Source organism: Silurus aristotelis, assembly GCF_946808225.1.
Source record: "Silurus aristotelis genome assembly, chromosome: 25".
Lineage (NCBI taxonomy): Eukaryota > Metazoa > Chordata > Actinopteri > Siluriformes > Siluridae > Silurus > Silurus aristotelis.
In genome coordinates, this window is record NC_139598.1 from 9,373,443 (window position 1) to 9,387,322 (window position 13,880).

Genomic DNA, 13,880 nt, shown 5'->3' on the forward strand with positions numbered 1-13,880 from the left:
TTTATTGTGTTACTAAACAGTTACAAACCTGAACTTAAACACACACTTAAAACTCATTTCAATTCATACACACCCATTTCTATAGTACCACCCATATTATATTTACATGCTGTTTACCTGCTGTTTTGCACACCTCGCAATTGCTGTTGTTGCTGTATTTCTATGTTTATGTTTAAACTCGTATTTATAATTATCTTTTTGTACATTGTACTGTACTGTATAACACATTATATACTGATCAGCGGTATTTTGTATTTCATGCATCTGTACTACACTGTCTTCCATTGTCCAGAGTAGAAAACTTCTCAAACTTTTAGAGAATTGAGCCCAGGTTTTGGAAGAAAATACACTGGTGTCAGAGTCTATAAATTAGTGTCTCTAGTTTCCTGAAATTATACTAAATGACCAATGTCAACCGTATTTTTATTTTTTTTAAATATAATTTGCATTGTGCAGCCTGATAAAATGTGTCTGTTAAACAACTTTATGTAAAACCATTAAACACTCATTCAATATTTTACTGTCAAGTCTTGAAGCTGAATTACAATGAAGCAGAATCACATAGGTTTAGAATTATGCAAAGTGACTGTATCCTGTAGAGGGCACTATTGTACGAATCACAGTAGAATTTACAGTAAAATAGACAGTGACTAAGCCAAAATTTGGCAGGTATAAATAAAAAAGGTGCACAACATATGCAGTGGTGTGTAAAAATTCTGACTTATTATTTTAAACTTCATACTTCTCTTTGACATTATTATTGTATTGCATTTTCTTACAAAGCATTTCACTTACTCTTTTTTCTTGCAGTGTTAAAATCTATATGGAATGATGGGTTGTCTAGGTAGCGGTGGTAGCCCATTAACACATTAAAGTTCTTATTGGAAGAACGTCAGTTCAAAGGCGAGTAACAGCATGCTGCGACTGCTGGTCCCACGGTTAAGGTCAAGAGAAAAGTGAAAGCAAAGCAACCTACGAGTGTATAAATTAGATAATTGAATGTCACTCTGGATATAGGCATTTCCCAAATGCCATAAATGTAAATGGTTTAATTGGTTGTATTAAGTTTCTGTGGTTTTGTGCCATGCTATTTTCTTGATTGGAAGGATGGCAGAATAAAAAAAAGAAATGTGTGGTTCTGCAAGTACCTGTAGCTTAATAGCTTATTTCAAAGAGCTATAATCTGTTTAAAGTCTTACATTGTATCACAGCCTTAAATCTGTCACAATGATTGTACAATGGAACAATCATTGTAACTTTAAAATTGAGAAATTTCAGAAAATTTAATATTGAACAACATTACAATTAAAAACTATTTAAAAAATAATATGCACTGCATCATGTGTGGAATGATGTTAATTTGGGAGAGAACTTCATATGTATAAAAGTACATCTGAAAACCATGGGTACCAAAAATTCCCTTTCTGTGTAGTGACACAATTAAGTGTTAATAAATAAGTAGAGTATAAACTAGACTTCAGTTTGCTTTTTCTTCATTTAGAAATGGAAAACTAAATCTAGTTTTATTCTAGTTTTTCTACAATATATTTTTTTCCAAAGACCTGTGCACAGATTAAAAACAGAGAAGTAATCATTTGCCTTACTTTGTTTAAGTACCTCCTGCATCTCACCCATGAACAGCAACAGGGTTAAAAAAAAATTAAGCATAAAAAAGAAGAGGTGGAGGGTAAAGAAAAATAATTAAATTAAGCAAAATTGGATTCTGTTTGGTTTATGTTAACCAAGTAAGGTAGATAAATGTGCTTAATTCTACAGATGCAATGGTTATCTTGTTAGTAATTTTTGGTGTTGTGAGCACTAAAGTGGTGGCAAAAAAAGAACACAAGCATATGTTGATAAAAAACATTATGATTCCAATGAACCAATGAACACAAACATACACCAAAAGCACTGTGATACTATGTTTTTCCAAAGCACTTGCTACCATGCTGCTGTATAGATTTCATCTAAGGTTACTATTTATTATTTTTTAAATCTCAAATTACGTGTCAATTTTATATTTTCACTATGTAATTTTTTCAATTACAGAAAATTAAGATGAGAAGAAAATAAGGTTAATTCATAAGATCTGTAAATAAAGATTTACTGAGGGAAGGGTGGTAAACTTTTCTAAAAGAATACCCTATGATTGTTGTCCAGAACCCATCATGAAAAACACAAAATAGGATTCCTAGGTTTTTTAACACCAATTAAATTTGATCAGACAGACTGCAGATTTGTACATTTACTAGCATGATTTAGCTATCAACTGCAATATATTGCAAGGAAGAAGACTAAATAATGCAAGATAAGTAAAGATGCATGAACAGAATTCGCATAGAACTATAATAAGACATATTGCTTTGTAGATTAATGTCATCAAGACTGAGCCATTATGTGTGCTATGTGCTTCCTATGCCTAATTATTAGGGCTGATTGGTAATTAATGAGAAAACTGGAAAGTTTCCACCTAATCTGATTAAATAATAAATCATCCAGGATTTTGCATGGATCAAGAAAATACTTATTTCACACACACACACACACACACACACACACACACACACACACACACACACACACACACACACACACACACACACACACACACACACTTCTTAATATACTCAATGTTCTGAAAGCTATTATAAAGGGTGCAAATAAAATATTAAAATTATAGTACATTATTATTATTATTATTATTATTATTATTATTATTATTATTATTATTAATAATGGTCCCCTGGTGGTCTAGTGGTTAAGATGCAGCGCTCTCACCGCTGCGACCCGGGTTCGATCCCCGGTCAGGGAACCATCCCCAGCCACTCTTAGTGCCGGTCCCAAGCCCGGATAAATTGGGGAGGGTTGCGTTAGGAAGGGCATCCAGCGTAAAACATGTGCCAAATCAAACGTGCAGAGGATCCGCTGTGGCGACCCCTAACGGGAGAAGCCGAAAGAAAGTTTTTATTATTATTAATAATGCTATTATTATTATCATTATTATTAATGGTATTATTATTATTATTATTATTATTTAAAATGCCAACTTGTTTCATTTATGCAAATATACTATAATACTCATTTATGCTAATATATATTTTATTGTTGCATTATATTGCATTGTCAAGGATTTTCAAACTTTGAGTCATGACTGATTTGGTAGTTATAGTATCAGTACAGTAAGCTAGATAAGACATCAAATTGAGAAAAAAAAATTGCTGATGGGCTGTTAGAACATTTACAGCAGAATAAGACAAGGCTTTGCTATACTGTCAAGAGCTTTTGGGGCATGTTGAAAAGTGTGTGCACATTCATGGGAATTGACAGTCAACTGTCAATCAGCTCATCATCCATGCACTGTTATTTATCAACAAATGACATTTATTATAAAAAAAAAAGTACAGAACACTATTCCTATAGTTTGTAAAGATGCAGATCTGGCATGCATTTGTGCCATTAACATAGATATGGTTGGCTTGAAAATTGCTCCACAGAGCAATCTCACAGTGCCTTTTCCTTTATATGTCTGTTACTGTGTCCACACATATATAGCTGTTGGCCCATCCACACAAACATACACGCTCTCTCTCTCTCTCTCTCTCTCTCTCTCTCTCTCTCTCTCTCTCTCTCTCTCTCTCTCTCTCTCTCACACACACACACACACACACACACACATACATAAGCACACACACACACACACACACACACACACACACACACACACACACACACACACACACACACACACACACACACACACACACACACACACCCCTAACACCCCCATTGCATTCAGAAACAGTGGCAAGAAGTTGTCAAGGTCCTCAAGCTTTGAGCACAGGCCTTCAAATGTGGGAGGCAGGCCATTCCCGGCTCAGGAAATCAATTATAGATAGGGGTTAGCATGGCTGCTTCGGATTGCCATGTCAGAGTATGGATAGACAGCTGTGGAGAACTGAAGATCTTTCTATCCGATGTGTGCGTGTGTGTATGGAATGGTTAAAAGGTAACTGAGAGTGTGTTAGAATGAGAACTGAGAGCTTAAAAATGGCAAAAAGTAGCAGGTTTTCTCAGTGGTGATGAGCTTTCATGTCTCAAAAGGTGAGTGTCTTCACAGTCGTCGAATGGAGGTGGCTGTGACAAATGGTGTGTCTGAAGCAAAGTGTGTTTGCAAGTCTGTGTTCTACTTTGATCCTCGTGATTATCTTGTTACCTTGCCCACATTTATATTAATATGTAAAAGTGGATCATATGAAAGAAATAAAGAATGAGGTAGAGGTAAGGTAAGACTTAAATGCAAGTGTGTGTGTGTGTGTGTGTGTGTGTGTGTGTGTGTGTGTGTGTGTGTGTGTGTGTGTGCGTGCGTGCGTGCGTGTTTTTGGATGTACAAGCTCACATGTACAAGCTGTTCCTGGGTGTCAAACTCTCTGCAGCAGTTCTCCCAGTGGCAGTTGGTCTCATATACTATCTCTGGCTCCTGTTTCCCATCTTCCTTATCTTCCTCCTCTTTCACCAGTGTCATTCCATCTGGATAATCCTGTAGTACGAACAATAATAATACGAACAAGAGAAGACACATTTATCCATGTTATTAAATTTGGTAACAAGAACATATTCACAAAGTATTATAAGATTTGGAGCTGGGCATGTGTTAATAAAAACAGGCACATTTTAGTCATATATCAGTGTTGTTCACCTAAACATAATTTGTGTCAAATTATGTTAAATGCCTGTATTTCTTTTTAATTATTAAATACAGAATAAATCAAATCACATGTTATGGGTGGGGTTTATTACAATGTGTTTGAATGTACCTGCACACTAACTGCTCCAGGGCTGGAAGGCTCATCAACAGGCTTGAGTTTGGAGCGTTTGTGATGCATAAGATCTCCTGTACTAGTCACTGCTGACTCACTAGTGGGTTTATTCTGACACACACACACAGACATACACACAGCATTGTATTTAAAACATACAAATGTACTTATAATAAAAAAATGCTCACACAGAAAAAAAAAACCCCAACTGGCCAAAACAAATATAGGCTAAATGTTTGTATATACATATTGCCATATGCTTTTTAAACGTCTGGCCGATGCTAAGGAGCACAAAGCACCAAGATAGCCAGGCACAGGAAAAGTTTTTTTCAACAGGCAATCTAACTCATTAACACTTAAACGATCTACCCATTGTGCAATAAAATAAAACATATGTGCCATATTACTTTTACTAATCTAAATCTGTATTTTTCTGTGTAATAATACATTATTTCCTTTATAAAAATAATTTTCTTATTTCTTTTGCTTTTTTATTTCCTTTTTACTTTAGAAAATGTGCAACTGGAAACTTTACCAAAACAAATTCCTTGTAAGTGCAAACATGCTTGGCAAAAAAGCTCTTTCTGATTCAGATTTCTGATATGTATATACATATAGATATATAGATATTAGTGATGTAAAGGTACACAAAATTCACGGTGCAGTATGAATATTGTTTTTTAAACATCTCTGTTAAATTTCAGGGGGAGTGGTGGCTCCAGCGGTTAAGGCGCTGGGTTGCAGATCGGAAGGTCTGGGGTTCAAGCCCCGGTATCGCCAAGCTGCCACTCTTGGGCCCTTGAGCAAGGCCCTTAACCCTCTATGCTCCGGGGGTCCCTTACGAGGGAAATATCAAGGTCCGTGACGTCGGAGTGACGTGGGGCCGCCTTCCCGTGGGCTCACCACCTGCAGGAGGGACCGTAAGGGACGGTGCTGTGAGGATTGGGCAGCAGTCGAAGGCGGGGGCCTGCTTAGACTGCTGCCCCCGCGACCCGAATTACGGATAAGCGGAAGAAAATGAATGAATGAATGAATGTTAAATTTCAGTACAGTGAAGGGGAAGAAATGACAAAGATTAAACTTTTTATCATTTTTATAAACATTTATTATTATTAACATTTGTGAACATCATTACATTAAAGTTTACATTAAAATAATATTGAAATAAATTCCCTGCTTGGTTAAAAAAAAATAATAAGAAGAATTAAATTAAACTGTTTACATTTGTTAGACCCCAATTTTTTTTTATACAGATGTATATATGTGTGTGTATTTTACATTTAATATTTCCTAAAGATATATTCTACTTAACTGTTTGTCATGCGCGGAGAAAGCGGAGGCGGAAGCCGTAGCAGGTAAAGCGAGTTTTATTGAAACTAGAACCGCAAGCCAGGCAGGTGGCACTCGGAGGAGGGCCTTGACTTCTGTCCAGGGTCGAAGGGGACCCGGTGAGAATCGCTGCGGAACCAGGGGAGGCCGAGAAGGACTCGAGGCAGAGAGACAACCCAGGTGGAGAGTAGTTACCATACGATGCCCACTCTGGAGACCTGGAACGGAACAACGCCCTCAGTGGAGGTCCGGAATGGAGCACCTGTCACCGTGGAGGCCAGGAATGGAGCGAAGCCCTTGCCGAAAACCGGAGACTGCGCGATGGCTCCGGCAAAGACCGGAGGAAGGCCGATGCCCTCAGTGGAGACAGGATGTGAAGAGACGCCCCTTAAGGAGAACAGGGACCAAGCAGCGCCCGGAGTGGAGTATAGAGTCTGAGCGACGCCCTCAGCGGTGATCAGGGGCGGATCGACGCCTATGGTGGAGGTCTGGAGCGGAGTGACGCCCATCACGGAGGATTGGAGCAGAGCGATGTTCCCCACAGAGGTCAGGAACAAAGGGGTGCCCACCGCAGAGGTCAGGAGCAAAGTGACGTCCTTGGTGACGACCGGAGGCTGGGTGGAGCACTCAAAGAGGCTTACGCGCTGGATGACCCCCTGGGCGGAGAAGGGAGGCGGGGCGGCGCCCATGGCGGATAACAGAGGTTGAGCGAAGCCCACAGCGGAGTCCAGAGGCCGAGTTGTTTCTTTAATGAAGTCCTGGGGATGAGCCACACCTTCAACGGAGTCCCGAGGCTGAGCATCGCTCTCAGTGGAGATTGGAGGCCGAGGGACGGCCTCTACGGAGAGCGGGAGCCAAACGATGCTCTCGGTGGAGCTTAGAGACCGGGTGATGTTCTCAGCAGAGTTTAGGGTATGAGCGATGCCCTCGACAGAGGTTTGGGCCGGAGCAACGCCCTCCATGGAGGTTTAAGGCTGAGAAACGCCCTCTGCCGGGTTCAGGGACGGAGTGATGCCCCTTGCGGAGGTTTGGATCCAACTCTGGGGCGTGAGGGCGCCCTCTGTAGGCGTCCGAGGCGCTATGGCGCTGTTAGTCGATCTCGTAGGCGAGCCGTCCTCGTTAGGGGTTCCTGAAGGCGAGACGCCACCTACAGAAGAGCTCGGGTCTGTGGTGTCCCAGATAGGGGAACCTGAAACCGTGACATCATTCTCTGATGAGTTCGGAAGTGACCTGCCGCCCTTCAAGGGACCTTGGGCTTCCTGAGAGGTTTTGAGTCGTGACGTCGCCTCCAGAGGACCTTGGGAATGCCACTCTATCTTCGAAGGGGTCCTGAGACACCATGGCACTTTCGATAGGTTCTTGACTTGTTAAGTCATGGCGGTAGGGACCGTGGAGCGTGCCGACGCCTTCGGAGAGACCTTGAAGCACGTCGTCACTTTCAGCGTGACTTGCAGGCGAGACGTCACCTTCTGGGGAACTTGGAGGCAAGCCGTCGCCTTGAGTGGAGTTCAGTTGTGGGACGTAGCCTTCGGAGGAGCTCAGAGGCGAGACGTCGCCGTCGGAGGAGCTCGGAGGCGAGACGTCGCCTTCAGGATAGCTTGGGAGTGAGACATCGCATTCTAGGGAGCCGGGAGGCGAGACGTCGCCTTGAGTGAAGCTCGGTTGCGTGACGTTGTCTTGAGAGGGACTTGGAGGCGAAACGTCGCCGTCGGAGGAGCTTGGGAGTGAGACGTCGTTGTCAGGGAAGCTCAGGAGCGAGACGTCACCCTCAGGAGAGCCTGGATGCGCAACATGGTCTGCAGAGAAGCTTGGGGCTGTGTGGTTGTCCGCAGAGGAGTCTGAGACCGTGACATCACTGTCGGATGGCTCTGGAGATGATCTGTGGTTGTCTGAGGGACCTTGGACAGCGATGGAGCTCCTCACAGGGTCTTTGAGCACTGTCGTACCCTCGGAGAGACCCAGCAGAGTAAAGGTACCTCCATAAGGGCCTGGGATGGTTTCTTCACCCTCCGCTGACCTTAGGATCGCTTCCTCATCTTCACATGTCTTAGGAGGCGAAATGTCACCTCCAGCGTGACTTGCGGGCGAGACGTCGACGTTAGAGGAACTTGGTGATAAATCGTCACATTGAGAGGGACCTTGTGGTGATGCGTCAGTGGCGGAGGATCTCGGAGGCAAGACTTCACCGTCGGAGCTCGAAACTGTCACGCCATCTGGAAGATTGGCGTCACGTCGTGGTGGTGTCATGTGGTGGCGTCACGTCGTCCTCAGGTGAGTTCAGGGGCGAGACGTCGTCCCTCGAGGCACTTGGTGGCGTGACTCTGCCTTCAGGGGCACTTCGAGACCGGACATCGCCTTTTGAGGAGATAGGCCTCCCGGAGGGGTTTGGCGACGACACTTTGTCCGTGTCACGGCTCGGTGGCGGCACAACCTCCTTCTCGCGGTCCCTATGACGCCTCCTGGAAACCTTGGAGCGGAGCGGAGCTCTACTGAGGACTCTGGAGTGGAGCAGAGCTCTCCTGAAGACTCTGGAGTGGAGCGGAGTCTATTGTCCGAACCAGTATCCAAAACGCCATAGAGATATCTGTGGTGCGCCGGGAATGAGGTGCGGTCCACAAAAGAGGGAAGCGAGAGAGAAATAGAGTCTCAAGTCTTACTAGCATTACCTGTAATAACCAACAGCGAGAGATTTTAGAACCTGAGCTTATAAAGGTGTGTGGCTGATGAGTTACAGATGTTCGAGATTACGGCTGGGAGTGGCAGCGATAGCGGCAGCATGACGGCAGCCGAAGGGGGCGTGGCAGGGGAATCCCTGACACTGTTCTAGTTATTTTAGAATATACTTTAACAAATGTCTGCATTTAATAAATACACAAGATAGTTTTAGATTTATTTATTTATTTAATTTATTTATCCATTAATGAATTAACTCCTTCCATCCTTAATTAATTCATTTACTCCTTTGATATGCGTAATTGTCAGGAATTTCTCTTTACATAGCTGTACATAAAATACAAAAGAATCCATATAGCTAGACTGCCATAAAAACGTTGGCAATGACAGGAAGTGGTAGTGATTTCATGCATAAGCAGAACAAAATCTGAGTTTTTTAACATTAAATTACAACATTACAAATCGTATTTCAGTTTCAGACTGAGTAGCCACAATGACACACTGCGCTTAAAGTGCGAGGCAGAGACTAAACATACTTGCGGTCCACCACTTAATATGTTCCTGAGGAAACCCATTTTATTCGGTACACATGTGCACCGTTCTGATGTTACCATTACTGTTATATATATTTTCAGATTCACACACATGCACACAAACACCCACACCCACACACCAAGAATACTAAATCTAGGTCTATTACAGCAGTAGTCCCACTGCTCAATAGGCCATTAGAAGACAAATAAAATCAATAGCCATCATAGGGCTACCACTTCCTCTGTCTACAGCAACCAATGGTTAGATCTCCACACATTTTCCCTTCATTTTGAGGTTAATGTGCCAATCCAATAGAAAAAAAGGTGCACAGTGGATAGGGCTCTGACTAAAAAGGAATCTGAGGAAAATTCTCTGCGTGTTACTTACAAATGAGTGTTATTTCACAATTGCATTTCATCAAAATGCAAAGCTCTCAGTAAATCCCCTTGGGGATTGTCTGAAAAAGGCTACCTGCAATCACATGCTCCAGTCATAGGATGCTGATGTGTTTACGACATGTTTCCATGATGCACATAAATTAATAAACAGCTCCAACACTTATGCAAAGTGATAAATCAAACACATTTTATAAAGAATAGTGAAATATCAGTTCCAGCCTTCTTTTATTTATTGAACATAAAGGGTTTTCTGTAAGTAAGGAAGATTCATGAGACAATTCATAGGGGATTATAAACACAACAGAGCACTCACTTGTAAGTCAGTGGAGCTGGCAGAGCACTCTGTAAGCCCAGTTGCTGAGGGGGTAATGCTTGCTATGGGTCTCTGAGTAGTGCAGGAAGGGCCGGTATGGATGAGAGGGGGACTGTGGCCAAAAGTAGACCCCACAATGCCTGGAGATCGACCAATTAGCTGCTGATGCATTTGCAGTGCCACTGGGGTGGGAGGGTAGGCAAAACTTAATGCAGGACTAGAATATGGAAGAAATTAGAATAAAAGAGTAAGGTATTTAAAACATAGCTCAATACAATAATATATTTTTTCTATTATGTAGTTTTAAAAATCTAAAGCTTAACATGTAAATTTTTTTTAATGTTCTATAAATATACTGAAAGATTCAGTATGTAGTATTAAATCATTCAGAAATATCAACAATCAAGCTAAGAACACTTGATACCATTTGATTTTATGTTTTAACATTAAGTAACAATGGAAATAAAGTGTGTTCAAACAATGCTCTGAGTTACATGAAATAATATTCATGTCTTTTTTTTATGTATATTGATGAGCTTTAAATAGAAATAAAAAGGAGACATGACTATATGCAAAATAAAGGATACGAAAAGTGTGAGAAGAAAAAAACATTAATTCACATTAAAATGTACTTAAAGTAGAATTAAATAATTTTTGTTTAAATACCGGTATTATCAAAACTCATAATAAAACTAGTTTATAATACAATTATATACTTACATAAATAACTTATCATGCTTACAAATAAGAATGGAAAACAGGAGAAAATCAGGGAGGCAGTAAATAGATTGATCATTTTGGCTTGTTTTGTGATTCTGAGAATACACACAAATCACTGCATACTATAGTTGCTTCAAAGGAAGGAGTAAACGTGAAAAATGAAAAATAATTAATTACAAAATTTAATCAGCCATGACCCTACAGATGCTGGTACAAAACAAAATAAAAACATTTTATGTAATATTTTGACAGTAATATTCAAACTAAGAAACTAATTTTTAATATGTCTGATTGCAAGGGCAGGTCCCTATAGCCCCATTCATTCTGGGCTCTTCGGTTTCCTCATGTGCCTCTTCTTATTATTTCCAGAGAGGAAATCAATGTAGCTGGACAGTGCCGTGTGCTGCTCAGTGTCTCATCACTCATCAGCTTGTGTCTACGCATACTCCAGACATGAGTGATCAGCATGATTTCTTAGATCAGTGATCAATTGCTCCTGATGGGGGTGAGCAGCCACTCATTCTTTTTCTGCTTTGGGCTTTTTGTTTTCTTATGGGCTGGTAGATTCTTTCTTTTCTAATCGTGTAGGGAAGTGGCCCAGTTGGCTGACTGACACAACACCAGGAAACCCCTACCCCCCAAAGGCAGTCAAAAGAATCCACAATGTACACAGAAATGGTACAAAATCCTGTGTCCAAAGTTAATGTTTATTATTAGCCTACCAATGTATCCCTAAGGATGCTTCATGAGCTCAGTAATTTGTCCTGCTGCTGAATTTAAACTGTTGAATGTTCCAACAGCAAATACACACGATAAAAGTTTAAGCAAAGTACATCATATACAGTAGAGCTACTAAACCAAATTTACCAATTAGCACTACTCCTCTCAGATTTTGTAGATTTTGTCACGAAAACAGAAAATGCCATTATAAAATAACTAAAAAAAAAAAATGTCAACAATAACATTATACATTCTACAACTTTATACATCTCCTTTGCTAATAGTTTATAGGACATGGAATTATTCTGACATAAAATTAGGTATTTACATACAAGCAAACAAAAAAATCCCTGTTTTTCCCTATTATCCTAACTTTTATTTTTAATTTGTATTTAAGTGATATTCTCATTTAATGGACAATAACATTTTCTAACCTATTTCCTAAGCTGCAAAATGTGCACTACTGAGCTTTTTTTTTTTTTTAGGTATATTAACAAATGCAAAAAAAAACCAACAAAAAGCTGCAAGCTGTTTTAGATTAAATATAAACATAGTTTATTGTGTAAGCTGCAACTATGCCATAAAAATACACTATGTATTCTATTTACTATTTTACTACATTTTGTCTTGTCTAGTTGCCTTCTCTCTCTTTCTTTCCCATTAGAGCCAGTGTTAGTGTCCCCAACCCAGCCTTTTCCACCCAATGTCCCCTTCTTTTATGACCCTTTCATCCATCACCTCTTTTCTCTCCTGCATTTCCAGTATGAGCAATTGTACAGTGGTGGCATTGGGGTAGAGCTCTCCCACTCTGATGGAGAGAACATTAATCAGGTGATGCATATCGGAGGGACAGATGTGAGGGTGGAGGAGAGGAGTCTGTTCACACATTTCCGCCTAATAGCACTCAGCTTGTTCCCTCGTTTATTTTGCCACTGTATGTTCATTTATCACTCTACTGCCTAGCCTGAGTTGCACTGCTCTGCTGAATAGTCCTCTCTTACTAGTCATCTATCTCTCTATCGTTCTTGTTCTTGACTCCTCACATCTTCCCCCTGCCAGTATGGTATGCCTTTCTCATTAGTGAAATACATTCAGCACTTTATCATGATATATATCAGTTTCTAGCTATATATCAGTATCATATTTGAGTTATTCAATTTTTGCGGACATTCATAGATGAAGTGTTATGTAATAATCTTAATGGAGTTCAACACATTTTGCTTTCATAAACAGATGGAATAATAGTAGGTAAAGATTTTAGTTCTGTTATAGAAAGAAAAAATGGGTTCTGGGTCAGCCATTACATTAAAACCAATATTGCCTAATATTGTGTAGATCCAACATGTGCCACCAAAATTTATCTGATGTGTCAAGGCATGGGCACTGCAATATGGGGCCTTCACTAATCAGACTTAGAAGCAGGCCACCTTTATTAATTGCTCCAACTGTAGACACTTATATCATTGTACAAGGGACAGTATGGGACTCTGTGGCTCCTCTATGAGCGCAGACACGATGGAATAGCCTTCACTCCACACACATCAACAATCCTTGGGCATCCATGACCCTTCTTAATCTTCATCTGAATGTTTTTTTGGACCATTTTGGTAAATACTAACCGCTCAATACTGCATACACGACATCCTGGCATACCAACAAAAAAAAGAAATTATCATCCACCTTGTCAAAATACATGGTTCATTACATAGACCATTACTGCATGTATATTCAGGTAAAGCATTTAGTACCTGATAGTGCCAGCAGACAGATGACCGTATGATCCACTGGTGGAAGAGCTGGGACGTGAGCTATTCAGGATGCTCATCAGGGAATTTGGTGATTTCCGGATCATTGCATGAAAATCTAAACTTGAGTCTAAGTGTGGTGAGCCAGGAAGGGGGCGCTTCCTGCTCTGACGGGCAAGAAATCTCGGACTGGGAAAGCGAGTACCTAATGAAAGGAAGAAAGGAAATTGTTCTGTAAAATTTTGTATTTTGCATTAAATAGTGTCCATGTTGGAGACCAATACCAGCAACAACTGTTACTAAAATCTAGCTTATCTTATAAAGGAGCCCAATAAATTTAAATATTTCAATACTAGTGCATAGTAATTTGTAGTGCAGAATATTATGTAAATATTGTGTTACATGAATATATTATAATTATACATTTATGATACAATTATAATAATATTATGACTGCCTCACCATATTCCGTCAACAAGCAAACTGTATAGCAGGGAATTAAAACCATAAATACAAACATATGAAAAAACACATTTAAATATCAATCTTGTTTTATAACTTTCCTGCTGACTATTTTAGCAAACCATATATTGAAATCCCATTTGATGTCTAAGCTACAATTTCAAGCATA

General features: G+C 40.3%; 1 protein-coding gene across 7 annotated transcripts in view; it reads right to left on the bottom strand.

Moving 5' to 3' along the window:
• gli3 (GLI family zinc finger 3) overlaps positions 1 to 13,880 on the bottom strand; it is a 165,102-nt gene that overhangs the window by 18,355 nt on the left and 132,867 nt on the right. For all 7 annotated transcript variants that reach the window (XM_083529800.1, XM_083529802.1, XM_083529801.1 and 4 more), the window contains 4 exons: positions 13,253 to 13,454; positions 10,065 to 10,281; positions 4,815 to 4,928; positions 4,397 to 4,537 (listed from right to left, as the gene is read on the bottom strand). In XM_083529800.1, coding sequence (XP_083385926.1) covers positions 4,397 to 4,537; positions 4,815 to 4,928; positions 10,065 to 10,281; positions 13,253 to 13,454 — 674 coding nt within the window. The remainder of the gene's footprint in view (positions 1 to 4,396; positions 4,538 to 4,814; positions 4,929 to 10,064; positions 10,282 to 13,252; positions 13,455 to 13,880) is intronic.